The sequence below is a fragment of the Leptodactylus fuscus genome, chromosome 2 (assembly GCF_031893055.1).
Source record: "Leptodactylus fuscus isolate aLepFus1 chromosome 2, aLepFus1.hap2, whole genome shotgun sequence".
Taxonomy (NCBI): Eukaryota; Metazoa; Chordata; class Amphibia; order Anura; family Leptodactylidae; genus Leptodactylus; species Leptodactylus fuscus.
Genome location: NC_134266.1, coordinates 175,213,809 through 175,235,845, shown reverse-complemented (window position 1 = coordinate 175,235,845; position 22,037 = coordinate 175,213,809). Strand labels below are relative to the sequence as shown.

Sequence of the window (22,037 nt, the reverse complement as noted above, 5' to 3'; positions counted from 1 at the left end):
GATGGCGAAGAGTGAATATATAAGCTGTGCGGAGGACATTGCAAACACCGAATTTCCTACTATGTCCCAGTAGCTCCTATAATTGGGGGAGTCACTCTGGGGGTCACTTCTGGTATATTTTCCCTCGTAAGCTCTAAATCTGGGGTGTCCCCTGATATTCGCTCGCACAGCTTATATATTCCCTTCCTGACGCCGCCAGTTGTATTCTAATGATTTGGCGATGTTTGCGGGTTGTTATTCTTGCATTACTAGATGCTATATTTTCTTTACTTTTCTGGTGACGCAGCCATATAAGGGCTTGTTGTTTGCGGGATGAGATGTATTTTGTAATGACACCATTTTTGGGTGCCTACAACTTACTGAATACATTTTATTAACTCTTTTTTTGCTGGATTTAAATAAAAAAAATCAATTCCGGTATTGCGTTTTACCTTGTAATTTTTCGCCATGCAGAGTACAGTATAAGTAACATATTCTCTTTATTCTGTGGGTCGGTACGGTTACGGCGATACCTCATTTATATTATTTTTTTATGCGTAACTAATTCTGCAGAACAAAAACACATTTGGAGACATAAATCAATGTTTTTTGCATCGCCATCTTCTGAGAGGCGTAACATTTTTATTTTTTGGTTGACAGTGTTGGTTGGGGGCTTATTTTTTGCGGGACAATGTGTGCTTTTTATTGGTACTGTTGTGAGGTGCATTTGACTTTTTGATCACTTTTTATAGCACATTCTGTAAGGTGAGATGGCGAAAAATCACTACTTCTGGCGGGTTTTTTCCGGGTTTTTTTCCGTCATTCACCGTGTACATTAAATATTGTTTCAGTTTTATTGTACAGTTTGGTACGGACACGGCGATACCAAATATGTATTGTTTTTATTAATTTTTAGTTTTTTTTTTTATATAATTCATTTTCTATAACTTTATTAATTGTTTCAAAACACTTTTTTTTTTTTTCCACTTTTTTTTTTTTAAACTTTTTCATGTGTCCCTATGGGACACTTGCATGAGTGAAGCTTGCATCACTGATCCTGTTTACAGAGTGAGTCACAGGCTTCAGTAAGAGCCTGCACGTTATCACTCTGTAAACAGGAAGTGAGGCTCGGCTCGTGCAGACGGACGGGACACTCAGCTTCAGGAGATCCCGCACAGGATAAGAAAGGTAAGTGGGACTCAGGACTGCCAGGGGTGACTAATCAGACCCCTGGCTACATGGTAGGGATACCAGCACCCCCCGATCTCGCAGCGGGGGGTGCCGGGGATCCCTACAAGATCGGGCAACCCGTTGTTTGCCGTGATCATGTTTGATTACGGCAATCAACGGGTTAAAACCCAAAATCAGCACTCATGTCTGATAGAGGGGGATGGAGCAGGCTGTTAGGTGTCAGATACAACTAACACCTGCTCCAAGAACGCCCGCACTGCGCTGCGGGGATTGTTTACATCCATGTGGTACTATTACCACATCGGTCGTGAAGCACTAGACATCCATGTGGTAATAGTACCACATGGGTCGGGAAGGGGTTAATTTATTCTATGCCAAGGAAGGTAAACAATACAAACCCCCCACCACCACCCACACACTCTCCCAGCAGAGTCCAGTCCTGCAGCTCCTGTGTTTTCTCCCCAGCGGAAGTCCCTACCGCACATGACCGCTGAGGCCAATCAGTGGCCTAAGGAAAGAGACATGGGATGTCACAGCCAGCGAGGACTTACAGCAAAACAAGACAGCGAAGCAGCAGAATTGGACCAAGCTGAGAGAACACCGGAGCACAGGGAACAGGAGAGTGTTTTGTTTTTGTTTCCCACCGTCCCTGGCCTAATATAAAAATGTATTTATATCCTGGACAATCTCATTAACAAGTCTGCCAATTTAGCCTGATGAATAAGTATAAGAACTTTTAAAAATGGGAGAAACTACCTTGTACTGCATTATATAGTGGGCAGGAAGATTAATGTATGATGTCATCAAACACCTATTCCATGGAGGAGTCTGTGCTGATGTTGAGCATCAGTACAGTATCTGGAGGCCATGTTTTTTTCCATGTCCCAAGAAAGGCCACAACACTGAATAGCACTGTGTTTGAGCATGGCCATGAGACTAACAGACCTGGCGTCTTATTCACAGAAATAAGACGCCAGGTCTACATAAGTCACGCAACATCAGATATTTAATTTCAAGACAATTGAGGTTGAGTGAAGCAAATGTTAAAATGAGTTTGCCCATAGACATAACCATATATAAAATTGTAGGCAAAAGTTGAACCAAGTTTTAAAGACTTTCTCTAACAAGCTTAGTGGTGGAACCTTGATTGGTAATCAATGGATGCAACCATTAATGCAGGAACTTTCTATGGTCTGTTAATTGTCAGAAACCCAGCCATGAATTTCTTATTGTAGCAGGATTACCGTATATACTCGAGTATAAGCTGAATTTTTCAGCAGTTTTTGTGCTGAAAATGCCCCCCTCAGCTTATACTCGAGTCAGGAAAAAAAAAAAAAGAAAAAAAAAGTCCTCATGCTCAGGAAAGGGGCAGACAGACAACCAAAACACCCCCTCCCCTTCCCCAGCATCTACTGCACCCAAAATCTCCAACCATTTTAATTTTTGAAAATTTTCCAGTAGCTGCTGTATTTCCCCCCTAGGCTTATACTCGAGTCAATAAGTTTTCCCAGTTTTTTGTGGTAAAATTAGGGGCCTCGGCTTATATTCGGGTCAGCTTATACCCGAGTATATATGGTATATTCTCATATATGTAGTGTCCCTGCCTGATAACCTGTCCACAATAAGGACACCATGGCTGGGTTTCTGACAAGCCCATAGAAAGTTCCTTTATTCAAGGTCACATACATTGGTTTCCGATCAAGATAACATTACTGTCACCACTAAGAAGGTTAGACAACATTTTTAAAACTGTGGTAAACTTTTAAATGTTTAGAATTACAAATATGTTCAACTTTTAATTGTCTACAAAATCTACATATAATTATGTCCATGGGAATATCACTTTAACCAATTGTAGACCAGCCATTGGGTTTTTACATCCGTAGAATGGTTGTCTAGCTCTGCAAGGACGTACCAATACTGATTTTGTGCAGCTGCTGAAACTGGGCACCGGCTATAAGTACAGACGGCGCTCCCATAGAGAAGACAGGGAAGGTTTATTACCATTCCTGCCTTCCCGATCAATGTGTATACAGCACTCAATGAGCACTGTATACAAAACTATAGGCACTGCCATGATGCGGCTCCCCTCTGACCCGGCGGTCACGTGATCCGCCAGGATCAGCGTCTGTAAGAGCTGCTGTGTCCTACACGCCCTTATTACAAGTTTTAGTCCAACCCCCAACACCATACAAAATAGGAAATTACCGTAAAAAGAGTAAAAAAGAAAAACCTATTTCATAAAGTTTTTTTTAGTAGCACAGACAAGTTTTCCCTCTTTTGTTTATATTTTCCCAGATACAAAAAATAAAAAAATTTAAAACCCATGCAAAAAACCCCCCCAAAAAATACAAACAAATATAAAGCCCTACGTGTCACCAAAAAAAGATGCAAAAATTAGTTGATTAACCTAAATGATAAAAATGTTATAGCCCTCAAAATGGAACATAGAAAAACCTGAAAATGTGCCTGGTCCTGAAGTACAAATTTTTTATTTATTTATTTTTAAATGTAGATTGTGAGCCCACATAGAGCTCACAATGTACATTTTTCCCTATCAGTATGTCTTTGGAATATGGGATGGAAATCCATGCAAACACGGGGAGAACATACAAACTCCTTGCAGATGGTTTTTTTTTGCCCTTGGCGGGATTCAAACCAAGGACTCCAGCGCTGCAAGGCTGCAGTGCTAACCACTGAGCCACCGTGTGGCCCCTGGTTCTGAAGTACAAATTGACCCAGTATGGAAGTGGTTACTGAAACTTTACAATTGCGGAATCATACAAATCCTAATCTAAAACAACAAGATGCATGAGCTATCTTGATGTTACATACAATTGGAATAACAGCTCTTGCAAACAATACTTGCAGTTTATGGTTGCTGTCTCTTGAGAAAGGATGTTCAGCTTTGCATTTGGAGGTAAAGTTTAAAACCTTCTGGGCATTAGACTGCTTTGTATAAAGCTGGTAAGGAACATAAGAAAGAAGACGTCCAGCTTTGATGCTATTAAAACAAGATGTTAAAATTGTATTTAGAAATTAAGAATTATTCATTTGATATTACAACAGTATCAATAACATTACGAGACACAAAATGGACATAATCATCCTGTTATTTCAGGCCAAATACCAAACAATTATGAAGGCTCTGAGAATATACATGTCAAACAGTAAATACAAATCTAGAGATACTTGTTGGTACCAGCACATGTCTAAATTGCAAACCCTGTCTGGAATCTCATATAAAAAGACATGAGGGTTACAATTACTCTTGTAAATACTAAATACTTTGCTGTGTGGAATGAAGTGACATTACCTATCTGTAATCCACTCAGGGCGGACGACTTTTTCATCTCTTAGCTCTTTGATTTTGTTATTTGGAAGATTACTTGCAATAATGTGGGTTGTTTTAGAACGTGAATAGTAAACATGATATTGGCCTCCATGTAACATCATAAGATGTCTCAGCTGATCTGCAGTGGGATCTGTAACAAAGAACAAAAAAAATACAATGAAAGGAATGTACTATGATCATTGATTAATGTGCTAGTCTAATGTGCTAAAGGGCAGCCATATACATTAGATTTTCGGGGGGGCTGAAACAACAGATTCCTCCATTTCAGCCACTGAATGAAGAGAAATCTGACATACAGATGGCACAGTTGCTCCCCGATGGCATATTGTAGACTTAAGAAAAAAAAAAAAAAAAAATTCCAGTATCAGCCAACATTTTTTGTTTTCTTAAACAATTAACCTGTCATCAAATTATTATTTCAAATCTGCGCACAGGATTCCGTTCAGGGTGTCCACTTGGGGACCCCCGAATGGAAACCTAATCCGCATAAAAAATAAAAAAAATAAAAAAAAGTGGTTACCTTAGGAAACCCGCATATCCCATTGACTATAATGGGGTCTGCGTGGTTTCCGTTCAGTTTCTGCCTGAATAGGGCAAAAAACGCATAGAGAAAAGCGTGGCTTAGCACTTAAAGATGTTGACGGAAGGATAGCTTGTACCAACCATTCCCTCATAAATTAGACCACAGCATAATGGTGTCTGAAATCTAATGTGTATGGCTAGCTTTAGTCCAAAGTGAACTCTAAATAACCAAAATGAACATCACACAAGAAAAAAAAATTGAAAACCCTTAACCAGGTTCCTGAATCCTTATCCACATAGTTTCTTCTGTAAAGTTTGCTTTATGTTCTGGAGAAGATGCCACTGTCAGCCATATTACTTTTCATGCGCTGGTTTCTCATCTTCCCACTCCTCTCAGGGATCTCATGCCGTAAGTTACAGTAAACTGGTCATAACATTAAAGAGGGCCTGTCAAACCCCAAACTGCTCAGGTTGAAGCACCCATCAGTTGATATAGGTCATTGGACTTTTCAAAAAAACTGCCATCTCATCTTACACCCCAAACACCCAATATAAATTCATATCAGCCAAATCTGCAGGTTTTTTCAGGGATCAGAGGGAACTAGCCAAACATCAGGCACCTTTACTACTAATGATTACTTGAGCCACTGAGGTTGTACAAAACCAACATGGTCACCATATTGTGCAAGTCTATAGAAACTACAAGGATGGGCAAGTAATATTGATATTATAACTATAAGGAATCCTCCTAGCTTACCACTTATTTTACACACAAAATATAGTGAACATGGTAAACACAATTTAGTCCAACTTATATACGAAGCAAGATCAACTGCTATTCTTAATGGGGTATTCCCATAACTTTTGTTCTGCAGCCTGAAGGCTCTGTGCTCTCTTCACTTCCTGGATTTCTCAGCACATTGGTGGGCGGGGTTTCACTTGCTCTGCTATCTGCTATGTTTGCAGTCAGTAATGAGGGATTGGTTGTAAATGCTTTACCACAATATAAAGCTGATATGGAAACTGATGTAGCAGAGCTGGATTTGAGTCAGCTTGCATTACATAGAGAGGTAAAGGACTCCTTATCTCAGCCCTTATCAGCCAAATTCAATTAAACCGGCTGATAAGTAGAAAAACTGAAGATAGACAGCACAGTAATCCCGGGGCTCTCACCTCCTCCTCCCCTATATGAAGAGCTCAGTTGCTTGTCAGCCCCTCCCTCCCCCCCTGAGAGCAGGCAGCTACATCACTTGGGAAATGAGCAGATAAGCCCAGTGGCCATAGAAACGCAATGTCAACAATGAAGTGAATAAATTAAGATAAAGGGCCAAACAAAGCAGTTTTCATAAAGCAATGTATTTAGATAAAGTCTTAAATCCAAACTAGCAGTATAGATAGGATGCTTTTCATGGGACAACCCCTTTAACAAAATATGTATATCTGCTGATTATGTAATATTTTATAGCCTGAATATATGATATTTGTTTCTCTGTCTATTTTCTTTGTTCTGTCTAATTCCCAGCCACAGCCCAGTAACAGCACATACAATACGAGGGTTATTTCACCACTCATACACAGGATGTGCTTTTGTGAATGTTGCTAAGCAACCAAGTGTTTGATGCATGCAGAATGTTTACTACAGAGAATCTGCCGACCTCAAAATTGTGAATGAAACACGACAGCGGCTCCCACATGGCTTAGTTACAATGGCATGTAGGCAATCCAGATGCTTGGAGGGGGGGGAAGACTACATTACAGGGGAACAAGTGGACTAAAAAAAAAAAAAAAAAAAAGGGAAAAATTTACAGAGTATACAGTACATAAAAAAATAAATAAAAAATAACAGTACATTTGGGTGTACGTGGGGGAGGACATTAAGAAGAGGTTGTTACAATTGGAAACGAAGTGGATAACAATGTTGCAAACTGTATCACCTAAGGGATTAAATGATAAGGTGGGCTTTGGATGCTTCCTTTAATATAGGTTATTCATTCTCTGGTTTTTATTGTTTTTGAATGATTTATGTGATGTTTTGTATCGTACCTTTTGGGAGGGGGGCTTTTTATTTGGGGTCTGATTGGAGTTTATTTTGACGCAGTAGAGCAGGGGTCCTCAAACTGCGGCCCGAGGGCCACATGCGGCCCGCCACGCACTTCTGTCTGGCCCCGCCGACAATGCTGGCAGGCGTGAATTTATAATGAAGCTCCTGGGGAGCTCGGGCCAGGCCATGGAGCGCACTTCACTTTACCTATTGGAGGGCACCGCTCCCGATGTCTGTGTGACCTGCTCTGCCTCCGGCCCACTGTTTAAAAAGTTTGAGGACCCCTGCAGTAGAGTGTACATGTTATGTTTTTTCTTATGTAAATAAATAAAACATTCTTTTCAGTTCTTTTGCCATGAGACGGAAGGGATCACATATGTGGAGAGTTGCAGCCATCGTTCTCTACCATCGGAGCCTTCTACATATGGACTCCATATTTGTAGATTTGTAATAAAAAGAATTTAAAAAAAATAAAAATAAAAAAAATTCAAAAAATTTTTCAAAAAATTTACATTTTTTTTTTTGCACACTTTCACTATTATATTGTCACTTATTTGATTCACTTTATTGCCATCGTCTTAATTTTATTGGCATCTTCAATTCACGTTTTCACATTTGTTTTATTCGAGTGCATATTTCACTTGACTTTTCACATTTTTCTTGCACCTTTATCATATTGATCTTGAAAAAACCTTGCTGGGTTACCCCCTTTTTTTTTTGTTTGTTTTATCTTATATGTAGTATTGCAACAATAGTTCATATCTTTTTGAAAACCTTTTGTGTATATCAACATCATCCATAGTTCACTTTTTTTCCTCTGGTGGCTATATACAGGCGTATATAAGATATTGCTCTTGGTTTATATGTGCGGTGGCTGTGGTTTTCCCTTCTATACACGCTGTATGTGTCTCTCCTTTGGACACTCCTACTGTTTTGATTAGCTCAAGCATTGTCACGTGATGTTCTCGCACCATTGTGATGCGGGAGCCGCACCTGAATGAATTGATGGTGCCATTAATTACTATTGTGTACCCTATAAAAGCTTCCCCTCCTGCCTCCATTCTGTAGCCCCCTGGAGAAGCAGGGGCGAAACGGTCCGTCGGGGCTCAGAGTGGAGGTCGCAGCTGGTGAGCAGTGGTTTATGTATATGCTTTACACTTTTTGTCCTACCGTGTTTCCCCGAAAGTATGACACCCCCTGAAAGTAAGGCATGCGGGGGTTTCTGTTGAATTGCCTAATATAAGGCATCCCCCGAAAAAAAAGGCATGCCCGGCAGTGGTGTGCGGGGTTTAGCGGAGGTTTCGGGGGACGGGGCGTATCGGAGCTTTCGTGGGCGGGGCTTAGCGAGCTCCACTTCACTGACACAGCAGCCGTGCTCTGTGCTCCGTGTGCACAGCAAAGCCGGCTGCTGCCTCTGCTGTTGTAGGATGAGCTCTCCCAGCTCATTCCAGAGGCAGAGACAGCAGCTGCTATACAGAAGAGGCAGCAGCCGGCTTTCCTATGCACACGGAGCACAGAGCACGGCTGCTGTGTCAGTGAAGTGGAGCTTGCAAAGCCCTGCTAAGCCCCACCCCTGAAGCCTAGCTAAGCCCCGCTCCCCGAAGCCTAGCTAAGCCCCGCTCACCACTTCCAGGACGAACAGCAGCACCAGCGCTGCTAGGAAGAAGGGAAAGGTAAGTATGATAACTTCCCCCCTCCCCTACACTACACTACCTACAACCGGCAGTCATGCTGACGCTCCACTAAGGAAGTGCCGGCATGACTGCCGGTTGTAATAAGGCACCCCCCGAAAATAAGACAGGTCCTATATTTAGAGTGACAAGTGGTGATGTGGGTATGATCTTTGCAATGCTACAGATACTTTTCAATTAAGTGCCCTGATCTAGTGATATTGTGGGCAATAGGAGCCTATTTACATTTATATATACAAAATACAGGGCCCTTCTATATACACATTAATTGTGTCTGTTCTCATCCCCTACACCACTAGTGAGGCTTTTTTTTTCTAGCAGATTATGCACCTGCTGGAGCTGCTCAGTCCAGTGCGACCTCCACTCTTGTTGTTTGACATCTGGTGTTTTTAAATGTTTTTATGTGTTTGTGTTTTCCTGATACCAATATTTTTTACAATTTAAAAAATTTTTTGTAACAATAAATTTAGATTTAAAATCAAAAGAATTTTTTGTGTTATTTATACATTGATACTTAGTTGGTGCTTTGAGTTTTTGTGGGTATCTTTGTTCTTTATCTGGTATTGAGATTGCTTTGGGTTTGGTATACAGTACATAAAAGCCTGTCTGCCTAAAAAGAAAAAGTGGTTACCCGCAGAACACAGAGACTATGGCAAGTTTCTGTCGATTACATAATGGAAGTCCTGCAGAACTTTTCTCTCCGCTGATGTAAGAAGAATCTTGGGTGGATTTGCCCGAACGCTAGTTTGAACCTAGCGTAATTTGTTGTGTGAAACCTAAATCATGTCAATTTGTGCTACACATTTATACAGCGCATTTCACAGTTGGAAAAACAGTGTGAATTTAGTGACAAATCTTCAGATTCATTGCAGATTTTTCCATAGAACTACAGCACAATCATCGGCAGAAAATCCAGCAAAGAATACTGATGTGTGGATGTACACTTAGCTAGATCTACCCTTAATAGCCTTACATGTTACTATTGCACATAGGTATTAATAAGCCTGCATTAGACTGGGTTAGTAGAGCGAAAAGGTGGGGGTATGAGCATGCAACACCTATACAGCACAGAATGTGTAACACTAGAATGTGGGTTCAAACACGGGCAGGGTCACTTTAATCATAGGGCACATATGGTAACAGGAGACCCCAGCCCCAGTCTCTGTCTGATGACTAGGATTGGAGTGCTCCAATTACAACTGTATGCTCACCGATATAGTTGAAGCCTGTGATAAAGCAGGGAGCTGTACAGTCCCTGTTCTGCCACGGAAGACTAATGTGACAAGCGGGACATCACGGCAAAAGTTCTCATTACCTGTCCCAAACCTACAACAGAGGGAGAGGTCTCAGCTCTTCTACAAATTGGGGGATTATGGTAAAACTTCCAGACTCATGTGCACTAGAAATAGGAGAACACATGGCTGCTGCCCTAAAGAATACCACTGCCATTTTAATTTATCTGAAATTATAATGTCAAAAGAACTGCAAGAAAAAGAAGGCGATTATGTGAGGTACAATATAGGGAATTATTTATTCTTTGTTTAGAGATCGTTTAAATAACCTCAGGACCTTCAGGAATCAGTGCAATGGCCTTAGAAATAGTAAGTTATTTACATATCACAACTTAATTATATTAGGTATTTCTGGAAGAAATGCAAACAATAATCATAACAGTAACTAGGACATACCTGTATAACCATTCACATAAATTGAAACTCCATTAAATATGTTAGTGGTTGTTCCCTCTTTCTGTTGCTGCAGTGGGGCATCTAATCGAAATTGTTCATCTAACTTCTGTACTTTAGCTGCCATGTATCCCTAGAATACAATGGAAATATAAATAAATCTGGCTTATTTGTGCCTACTAACAACAGGAAGTAGAATATAGAATATATATAAGAAGAAAGACATACGCAAGCACCCCAGCCATCACTGCTGGCAGAACGATTCCTCCACCCTCCTCTACGCATTGTGCAGGTCCTGTCAAATTAAAAAAAAAAAAAAAAAAAAAAAAAAAAAAAAAGGTTGAAAAAGGTTTATAGTTTCATGAACAATTATATTCCTGATAAACGCAACTGAACATGAAATATCTGAAATACTATGGGGGCATTCACACTAACGTTGATGACCATCAGTACTGTTCATAGCTATTGTCAGTTACAAGATTTTAACAACGAACACTAGCTGAACTGTCACAAATCCGTCTTTATCTTGTGTCCGTTAGAGACCATTCATACCCAATCTGTCAGAAGTCCATCTTTACCCAGCAGACAAAAAATTTTTACATGCAGGACTTGTGTGTCCATTTGAAAATACAGATTCTTGACCGACGGCAAGTGTCCGTTACTTTTTAACATTGAAGTCTATGGGCAACAGACTTCAGCCATCAGTTACTGTCCGTTATTTTGTGTCCATTGTTTTCTGTACATGCTCAGAAAGCAGAAACAAAACAAAATTTAAAAAAAAAACAAAAACAAAAAAAAACTATAAAGATAAATGGTCGCTAACTGATACTAGGGTGTCATTGTTTTTGCTGATTCATTAAATGGATCAGTTAAAAAATACAGGCACATTAACATCAGTTAGTGTCCATTAATGTCTGTTATGATAGGTGTCTGTCAGTCCATCCAGTCGCAGCATTCCACTCCAGATTAGGCCCAAATGAATGGGTCTAGTTGGGAGGGAGTGTTCACGCGGTGGATTCCGCCACAAAAAAAAGGGCATGTCGCTTCTTTTTTCCACGAGCAGGAACATACCCCTCGCAGAAAAAGGAACCCACTGATTTCAATGGGAGGTGGATTCCGCGTCAAAATCCTGACCAAAAAAACCTTGTGTGAACCTGGCTTAAACTGGCACCAATTGCCTAAATAGAATTGTGCTATAGATTTTGCTGTGGTTTTTTGTTTTTTTTTAGCCAAACCTAGGAGTGGATTGAGCAGATGGCAGAAGTATAAAACTTCCTATATATTTTCCATTGCTCTTGTAGTCACTCCTAGATTTGGCTAAAAAAAAAAAAACGCAGCAAAATCTGCAACAAAAAAGCTGCGTTTCTGCAAAGTGGGGCTTCAGCCTCAAAAGGGATTTTCCAGCATAAAAATATTGAAGACCTATCCTAAGATAAATAATGAGCAGCAAGTGTTAAATTTTGCAAAGAAATTAGGCATTTTATATGATAAATACCAACAGACTCTCTTATTAGGCCAAATTTAAATTTTTATCATTCATAAATGTATGCTGTTAATGTTTTTCTGCTAGCTGAAATAAGGGTATGAGTTCACACTGCAGAAAAAGAATAAAGCCTAGTTCACACAGGCTAGCGACCGCGTATTTTGGTCCTGATTTTGACGCGGGAAGCCGCGTCAGAATCAGGACCAAAATGTGCCTGACTCGGCTAGCCGCGACTGTCACGGCTTCCGACAGTCGCGGCTTCCAACTCCCGAGTAGGTCCGCTCAAGATAGGGCAGCTCGCTTCTTTTTTCCGCGAGCGGAACAAAACGCCCATGGAAAAAAAAATAAAAATAATCGCTAGCGGTCTACATAGACATCTATCGTGAGGGGGTGGATTTTGAGGTGGATTCCGTGCCAAAATCCGCCCCCTCTTACCCCGTGTGAACTAGCCCTAAGAATTCCTCTTCATTTTCCATTGCGGTCTAGCAGTGACAGGATTCTGATGCAGGGCATTGTCATTCGATTGCAGCAGCCCGCTGCCGATTAGGCTCAGATGAATGCGTGGCAAGGGAATCCGCGGCAAGATCAAGCAGGACACGTCTTTTTTCTACATCCTGCTGCGATCTCTGCCTCTAATTGAAAACAATGAAGGGGGATTCCAGGAGGAATCTGTCCTGGATTCAGGGCAAAATCCACAGTAAATTTCTCCATATTAACACAGCCTAAATCTACCACTGCCTCTCATTCAAAGGATTGGGAGGCAGATTTCAGGCGCTTTTCTGGCTAAATCTCTTTCAAAACTCCATGTGAATATACTCTATATACATATATATGTATACACATACACTAGTTTTGAGACAACAAGCTTAATCTTGCATCAGTTAAAAGAGGACCTTTAGTTCAGTCATTTTCTACTGTTTGGACATGTCTCACTATAATTGATTTTTACATGTTCTTGTAAATCTCCTCATTGGTTTTTCCAAAATTGTATTTGTTATATTCATGTTATATTCATTATTATATTCTTTGTAGAGATCTTTATGGTTTATACTCTTTATACAAATTCTGTATTGTTTTCCTTTGCTGTATAATTTGAAAAAATTCAATAAAAACTTCTTGAATTAAAAGAGGACCTTGCACCACCTCCACCAACTATTCACATCATTTACAATAGGTTCACACCTAGGCGTGGATCTTGGTTATTTGGGTCCAGTTGGGGACCCGAAGAAACAAAAACCCTATCTGCTTAAAAAAATGGTTCCCCGTGAAAACCCACGGATCCCATAAAGGGGTCCATCAGGTTTCTGCCCAAAAAATGCGTAGAGAAAAGTCCTGCATTTTTCAAGCAGAATGGAGGACAGAATCCTCAAACGCCCAACAGCAGAAGTGTGAACCCAGCCTTAATTGGTCCTGCTCCAAGGATTCTAGCACAACTGCAATTTATTCTGTAGCCCTCGCTGATCCTGAACAATCAATCCTGAAACAATATGCTAATTAGGTTATCTACGGTCAGGTGAACAGTCCTAGGCTGAAAGTCTTAGAACACACACCTGACACATAGAGAACAATTAACATATTGGGTGCTGAAGCTAACAAAACCTATATCTCAAGAATGGTGGGGTAAGAAAATTATACTGTACTGAAATCAGTGGAATAGCTCTTATTAACAAATTGAATGAAAAATAAAAGGTCCTCTTTAAAGGTCCAATGAGAACAAGCACCAATCAACTATAAGCACATCACTTGTTTGGCCGATACAAAGTGAATGTTGAAGTATTGAAAAAATTGCTCCCCCATACAACTGCATTTATTGGCAGCAAGTAGTCTTTAGAGTGGCACATTAAGGCTAAGGCCCCACGGGCCGTAATTGCAGCGCTAAAGCGCTGCGGAAAGAACCGCTGCGTGAACGCATTGTGGTTCTTTCTGCAGCGCTTTTAAGAGAAAGTTCACAGAGTTTTCCTCTGCGGACTTTCTCTTAACATTATATCTATGGGAAAGTGGCCAGCGTTTCCGTAGATATAATTGACATGCAGCGATTTGCAAAGCCGCAACGGTGTCCGCGCTGTGATCTTTTCCGCAAAGTGGGGATGGGATTCGCATGAATCCCATCCACTTTGCCTGCACTGTACAACGCTGCGTTTTTTTCAGCAGCTTCTCCGCTGCGGGCAAATTGCGGCGTTTACGTCCTGTGGGGCCCCAGCCTTCAATGTGATCCGCGCGTATCACATTGAAAGCTATAGAGAAAAAAGCAGCCCATTCATTTCTATGGGGAGTGCACGTATCCCGGCTCCCATAGAAAGCAATGGGATCTGTTTTAACACCGCTGATACGGAACGTGTTACACGTTCAGAATCAACGAGCGTGTACTCCATGTGAAGGAGCCCTTAGACAGGAATACTTGTTCCCAATAAATGATGTAAATGTGCTGTCTAATAGTTCCTTTACAATGGAATTCTGTATCTAATCCATCCTATTACAATTGACTGAAAGGGAGTATTACCCTTGAAAATATCAAAACTGCCTGAGACAACAAGAGAGCATTTAGAAGTCAATTTTAAAAAAAACAACCAAAAAACAATGTTCTGTGTAACAGGCGAGAGATGCTGCAGCATTTAAAACCCTCTGTACATTTTAACGGATGGGACCCTTATTAATCACTTTAACATTCCCCCCCCTCCCAAGACACTAGTGCAAAAAAAAAAAATTATCTACCAATCCCGTGTTTATGGGAAAATGCTTTGATTAATTTTTACGTAACTCCCAGAACATGTCGCCAGTGGCATGAGGGATAAACGTGTCAGTGTTAAAAGCCCTTGTAAATTAGACTGGAATTACACAAACTATTCTTAAATAGGAACTTTCATGTCCTCATGAATGTGATTTATATATATTGCTAGAAATCTGAATGCCAAAAGCTGAATTCAGCGCACTGTCAACTTTCCCAGTATGTGCCCCAGTTGTGAAGATATCGTTGACATTAGTTTCACCACCAATATCTCGCCACTGTCAGGAGGGCGTTCCTCAAAGTTCAGCATTATCGCTGAGCAGTAAGGAGCGCCCCCTCTGTTAGAGTACAGTCATGGGGCGTTCCTCACAGCGATGATGCTGAGCTAAGAGGAATGCCCTTCTGACAGTGGGGAGATATCGGTGCCAAAATTAAAGACACTGACATCGCCTCCACCAGGGCACATACCGGCTCTCTAGCGGTATATAAAACCATACTTTCATGAGAACATGAAAGGTCCTCGTTAAACAGTATGCTGTCTCATGTTTGGATGATTATAATTAATCAGCTATTTTATCCTAATTGCTATTAATAGCGATTGTATGGGTCACGCCCCTTTTACAGTAGGAGTATGTGTTGGGCAATCCTCGGGAGATTTCTCTGGCGGTTTTCTTTAGACTGAACTGGAAGCGCTTTTATGCACTCATCTCTTCAGATCCCAGACTAAAATATGCTGAGTCCCAGGTGAGGTGCTCAAAACAAATAAAAATAATATAGTATTATTCACCTCTCCTGGGCTCCAGTATGACTCCATCATGTCTTCGAGTCTTCTGACTGACATCAGAGACCACTGAGGCCCATGAACTGGGCCTCAATGGTGACATGGGTCACACAGCGTTATGACACTTGCATCTATATGGCATGACACCACGTGACCCACTGAGGCCATATCACAGACCTCAGAAGTCCCTGAAGCCAGTAAGAATAGCCGAAGATAGCATAGAGTCACCCAGGAGCCCAGAAGAGGCAAGTAATACACCTCCTGTAAGCATCCACTTATACTTACTGAAGAGAACCCAAAGTATAATAACTGCAGTTCCAGTTGTGTTCAGTCAACAAAACTGCAGGTAGAACCTCGCAAATATTGTAATAACTGAACCAAAATCATGGTTGATATTTGGTTTCCATTATTTAGGGAATTTATTATTAGTCACCCTACTAAATAATATTAAAAAAAACATGCTAGTTCTTCTTTCTGCTACCATTTACCTGCAAGAGCACGTATAGAGGACAGTAGATAACCAATATGCGCTGGTTCATTTCACCAGCATCCTTTTCCAGTGGACAGATCAACAGAAATTTATGTCTGGGCTTAGTCCAAGGGTCAGCAAACACTGTTACCCCAATAATATTTACCTGGCATAGGGCTCTTCCTGATGTTTTTAATAGAGCGAGGCTACTTCAGGTGGCAATCTCTAGTGGCGCACTGGCAAGTAAAGCATTAGAGGTGATATTCTAGTTTTTTGGCTGTTACGTCTCTTTCTCTCCTGCTCATGTCATACCACCTCCTGGGTTGTTCGATCACATCCCTTCATGCAAATTAACTCCTCGTCATCCTCTTCACTGAGTATGTAGTCGCCTCTGTCTTCAGCAGGACAGAGTATGGCCCCCTAAGCTTCATTTACATATTTGACAAAAACTATATATTTCAAAAATGGCTCTGAGCAGGGGAGAAAGAGCGGTAGGACTAGAATAACCTTTCTAAAAGCTATTCCAATGTGTGCTAAGTTAAAAAACTAAATCCCCAATGATAGACTCCCTTTAATTAAATTTGTTCCTGACTGCGTTATAGGATAGTCATATAGGACAACAACATTCTTACAATCACTGAACGGCACACTTTAAATCAAATTTATACCTATCAAAATGTCACGGAAAAATGGTTGCCAGTGGCTTAATCTATAGCAAAGGTGTACCACTGCAGCCTTGGGGAAAAACACTGTTCACAATGCCATCTTTCTGAAACAAGAGTATAGTGCCATCATTAGCTGGTAGATCCATTCACTATTGCTAAGTGCCCCCTGCTGTGACCCTTTCTGTGCTGCACATCCAGGTGAATCAGCCCAGTCCAGCTTATTATTGAGGAGCGCACCCAGGTACTTATAGATCTTGACTACCTCAATACCGGTCCCCTGAATGTCCAGCGGATTCGGAGCACATCTCTGAAAAGCTATGTATCCCTATTTTGCTCATTAAATCCTTGTGCCCTGTCAGAATCTAAGAGATAGAAGAGCCACCTAGCATGCATGCATTGCATATAACGTCAATATGCCATAAATGTCTGAGATGGGAACACCTCTCCATTTATCAGGTCCTTGAGAGTAATACAATGTGGTCCTCGGAGCAGAAAATGCAGCGTGCCCCTGATCTATGGCATGGAAGCACCTGATCCAAACACACTAGCAGGTAGTGAAGCCGGCACCTCCTCCTCACAAGGACATGTATGTACAGCCAGGCCCCCTGTGTATAACCCCTGCACCATGGCCTCAGTGACAGCTCCACACTTGGCATTGTTATGGTGAAGCCCTGCAGCAGCTACAGGGGAGGAGCTATATGGAGGGTGTACGCCCGCCGGGGGTGTCTCAGTCTCCACACTAACTGCGGGTCATCCCAGGCCACCTCCCGCAGTGTACATGTCCTCACGGTGCTCGCACACAGCCCGACTATACATAGCAGCACCTGTGCCCCCAGTCTGGCTATAGCACGGGCAGCGCTCACCTTTCTCCCAGGCTAAGCCCAGCATTCCCGGGATGACAGCCCTTTTCCTCAGCCGGTGTTATCGGACGGCGCCTCAGTCTCTGTGCACTGTGTGGCCTGTGTCGTGTACGAGCGCCAACACCACCGCAGCTGTCACCGGCAGTCTCCAAGCGAACGGTCCCGGGAGGTCTGTGTCCCCCTGCAACGCTTCCTGTGTGTCTGTCCCCTCCCCGTGCTGCTGTCTCTCCCGCCTTCTGTCTGCACCTCCTCCTACTCGGCAGTCTCTTCACTAAACTTTATACAAAAGCGACAAAATGAACATGAACTTGACACAGGACCAGTACTGTACCCGGTGTATGCTCCATGTGTATTGTCTGTGACTACAGAAGCTGGCCATGGCCACGACACCAGGACAATGGCTGCGGGGTCTATGTACTCAGCTTTCATGAAATATATCCTTCCTCCCCATTATTGTCCTATGGCTGGCACTTCGTACTAGAGACAAGAATTTATTACCAAATAATAAATTATAGGGTTATATTCACACGCAGCAATTTTTTTTTGTGCAACTGTATGAATGGAATTTGCAAAAAGCCATGTGCTTTAAAGGGGTTGTCCAGGCAAAAATGGACGACTCTTTTAACATTAAAGGGATTCTACCATTAAAAAACTCCCCATCGCTGCGAGAGAACTAATTAGCATACCGGTACAAACCGGTATTTCGAACGAACGGCGCAGCGGAGATCACTTTCAAAGGTAGGAGACGAATAGCCATTCTAAAGGCTATTCCGACGTGTTACCTAGAAAGAAAAGTTTTTTTAATGGTAGAATCCCTTTAAGGGCGATAAAAAAAAAAGCACACTCACCTGTCCCCGTGCTCCGGTGTCATCCTGCACCTCCTGGTTCACCTGCTCAGACTGGTCTCTTACGGAGTTGTGCTGAAGTCGCTGATTGGCACGTGCAGAGGGAGCACTACTGCGCATGTGCCGGATTTAAATCAATCCCGCCGGAAGAAAAGGACGATGAAGCCGGGGAAGAGCCAGGACCGGAGGGCGTCGCCGAAAGAGGAAGGCATGCCAGAAGATGACTTTGGACCGTGCATGACCAACCACCGTGCACGATAAGTATAATTAGCATATATGTTTTCATGGTTTTATTTTAAAACGGGGGGGGGAGGTTAAAATAACATTACCGGTGCCTGAATAGCCTTTTTAAAGGCTATTCACGCATATGTGGGGCTCAAATCAAGGGATTTCCAGGATGTTAAATTTTCTGCAAGGAGGCAGGGTAAGGTAAAAAAAAAATAAAATACTTGTCCCTGATGCTCCAGTGTCCCCTGCCGCTGTCCAATACACAGTGCCCCCGGACTTCTTATGGCAGAAGCAGGGCCGCCGATAGGCCAGTACTACTGCTACTGGCGTCAGGGGCCCGGCCAAATTGAAAAATTGGGGGGGCCCGGTTTTAGCCTGCCACCGTGTGCCGGCCCCCTGGCGCCCGCAGCAGTCCACGGGCTGGATTGGGATGGTTAACCGTTAGGGGACCGATCGGGGCCCTGACATTTCAATCGGGCCCCTCCCCTGTAGACAGTGCCCACTGCCCAGGTCAGAGGAGGTTAGGTGACCGTGCCTACGTAGCGCTACATAAAAATGGCCGGCTGCCGGCATAGCGCAGCGGCGGGAGAATGTCCCGGAAATTGGGCCCGCCCCCTGTATCCTAGTAACGGATTGGCCAATCCAGTTGCAGCTCTTTTCCTCATGCGTCATTGATGTCCTGACGCTGAGCGCGGCGGCTGGATTCTTGCAGCGGAGGCCAGACCTGCAGTGAGAAGGTAAGTGCCAATTTTACAAACACCAAAAAACTGCTTTTATTGTTCCCTATTTTGCCCCCAAATCTTTCAATTACTACAACTCCCAGCAGCTCCAGATGCCCTGGAGCTGCTGGGAGTTGTAGTCCACCCACCCCATAGATAATGTCCCACTCTATTGTTATGCTGGTGCCCTTTTCTAGAGCTCCAGCATAACAATATCCAAGTTGCAGAAACCACTCAGGACTTATATGCCTGTCACTTTGAAAATGGCTGACACCTGGCAGACCTCATTATGTTAATGAGGTCTGCCACTGTCTGTGTGTAACCGCCATTTTGACAGCCCACCTCTCCGTCATTCTGGTGCCATGGTGGACCTGTATGACGGAGAGCTTGCCGCTGTTGTGAACCTAGCATTAGGCTATGGCTACATTATAACTTCCGTCATGCAACCAAAGATGTGAAAGAGTCCCAAAGCGACACAGGTTGCACGACAGAAGTAGTAGTGTAGCCATAGCCTTATCCTACGTTCACAACAGCGGCAATCTCTCCGTCATACAGGTTTTTTTTTATCTTTCAGGTTATGATGGATTGCTTGGATTACATCGGATTCGTTGGACTCCATCAATGATCATCGTTTTTTGGGGTTTTTTTAAAATAAAATGGTCAACGAGGGTTGCCTGAGGGCGTTTTTATTTCAGTAAAAAAAATTTCTCTCATGTCTCTTGTTTTTTTTTTTTTATATACTTTCTTACCCCCTTAGAAATGGCGACTGTCTGATAGACAGCATCCATTACTAAGGTGTGGCTTAGTGTTAGCTGGTGAATATTCTAGCAGTAACCCTCCAATTATTACCCCGGTACCCAACACCATCAGGGGTGCTGGGAAGAGCTGGGTATTGTCCAATACCCAGCTGTCTAAAGAAACTGCGGGGGATTGGGGTGGTCGCAGGCTGGTATTCTAAGGCTGGGAAGGGCCAAAAACCATGGCCCTTACCACCCTTGTAATGTCAGGCTGCTGCTGCTTGTTATATCTGGCTGGTTATGAAAAATTGGGGGACCCTATGTCATTTTTTTTCTAATTATGAAGCAACATAGGTTCCCCCAATATTTTTGAGCCAGACAGATATAACAAGCAGTATCCTGACATTACAAGGGTGGAAAGGGCATGGTTTTTGGCCCTTCTCAGCCATAATACCAGCCTGTTGTTTTTGGCCTTTTCCAGCCTAAGGGTCAGTGCACACTGAGTTTTTTGGTGCTCATTTTGAGTTCTATGGGGAGGCTTTTTTTGGAGGCTGATTTTGAGGCGGATTTAGCGTCAAAATAAGCACCAAAAAATTCAGTGTGCACTGACCCTAATAATTCCAGCCTGCGACTGCCCCAATCCTCAGCAGTCTCTTTTAAACAGCCGGGTATTGGATGATAAGCAATTCTTCTCAGCGTTAGGTAGTGGGGTAATAATTGTAGTGTTAGTGCTAGAATATTCACCACTAATGCTAAGCCACACCTTAGTAATGGATGCCGTCTATCAGTCACCATTACTAAGGGGTAAGAAAGTATTTATAAAAACTAGAGACATGAAAGAAATTTGTTTTTATTGAAATAGACAAATCATTGACCATGTTATTAAAGAATAAAAAAAATAAAACAAAAATGATGATCATCGATGGAATCCAACATAATCCAATGGATCATTGTAACCTGAAAGAGAAAAAACATAGCATAATAAAAAAAAAAAATTATACTCGTTCCGTCCTCACACGTTCGAACTCCTGCACCATTCTCTTGCTGCATTGTACAGTGCAGGAGGCCTGTCTGCTTATGATTACCTGCTCCTGGTCTCTTGTCATTGTGTTGTTACTGTTAGGGTGCATTCACACAGAGGAAAATACCGGTGAATTTGGTGTGGAATCTGCGTTAGATTCAGCGCTGAAAAAAAGTTTCCCATTGACTTCACTGGGTTGCTTTGCAGAAAAAGGAACCCATTGAAGTCAATGGGAGGCTTTTTTTTCAGCTCTGAATCTGTCATGGATTCCACACCAAATTCAGCGCCATTTTCCTCCTGTGAATGCTCCCCTAGTGGTGTTTGTGTTATGTTTGAAAGCTTATCTGCCAATCAAGCCTGAGACGGGTTCTGGGCTTCATTAAAGAGGACCTTTCACTGATTTGGGCACAGGCAGTTCTATATACTGCTGGAAAGCCGACAGTGCGCTGAATTCAGCGCACTATCGGCTTTCCCGATCTGTGCCCCGTGTAAAGCGCTATCGGTCCCGGTACCGTAGCGCTTTACAGTCAGAAGGGCGTTTCTGACACTTAGCCAGGGACGCCCTTCTGCTCTGCGCTGTAGAGTGTGAGCAGGGAGGAACGCCCCCTCCCCTCCTCACAGTGCTCATCCATAGACAAGTATTATCAGGAGGGGAGGGGGCGTTCCTCCCCAGTCTTAGAGCACAGCGCGATTGGCGCTGCTGGGCAGAAGGGCGTCCGTGGCTAAGTGTCAGAAACACCCTTCTGACTGTAAAGCCCTTACAGTACCGGCACCGATAGTGCTTTACACCGGGCACAGATCTGGAAAGCCGATAGTGCGCTGAATTCAGTGCACTGTCGGCTTTCCAGCAGTATATAGAACTGCTGTGCCCCAGTCTGATGAAAGGTCCTGTTTAAGTAGCCACAAATGTTTGCTGGATATTGTATCTGACCTTGCTTTGTCCTTGCTCTTGTTTTGTATTTACTGACCTCTGCTTCTTGGCTTTTTGATTACTCTTTTGGATTGTGATTTGGTACTGTTTTGCCTCTTTGGTTTGACCT

General features: G+C 42.6%; 1 protein-coding gene across 1 annotated transcript in view; it reads right to left on the bottom strand.

Annotated features, from left to right (window-relative positions):
* The window catches only part of REV1 (REV1 DNA directed polymerase), a 55,228-nt gene extending 37,579 nt beyond the window's left edge, over positions 1–17,649 (bottom strand). Inside the window, exons 1-5 of the mRNA XM_075265165.1 lie at positions 17,451–17,649; positions 10,693–10,759; positions 10,468–10,597; positions 4,487–4,655; positions 4,040–4,174 (exon numbers count right to left, since the gene is read on the bottom strand). Coding sequence (XP_075121266.1) covers positions 4,040–4,174; positions 4,487–4,655; positions 10,468–10,597; positions 10,693–10,749 — 491 coding nt within the window. The 5' untranslated portion in view covers positions 10,750–10,759; positions 17,451–17,649. The remainder of the gene's footprint in view (positions 1–4,039; positions 4,175–4,486; positions 4,656–10,467; positions 10,598–10,692; positions 10,760–17,450) is intronic.
* Positions 17,650–22,037: the final 4,388 nt, after the last annotated feature.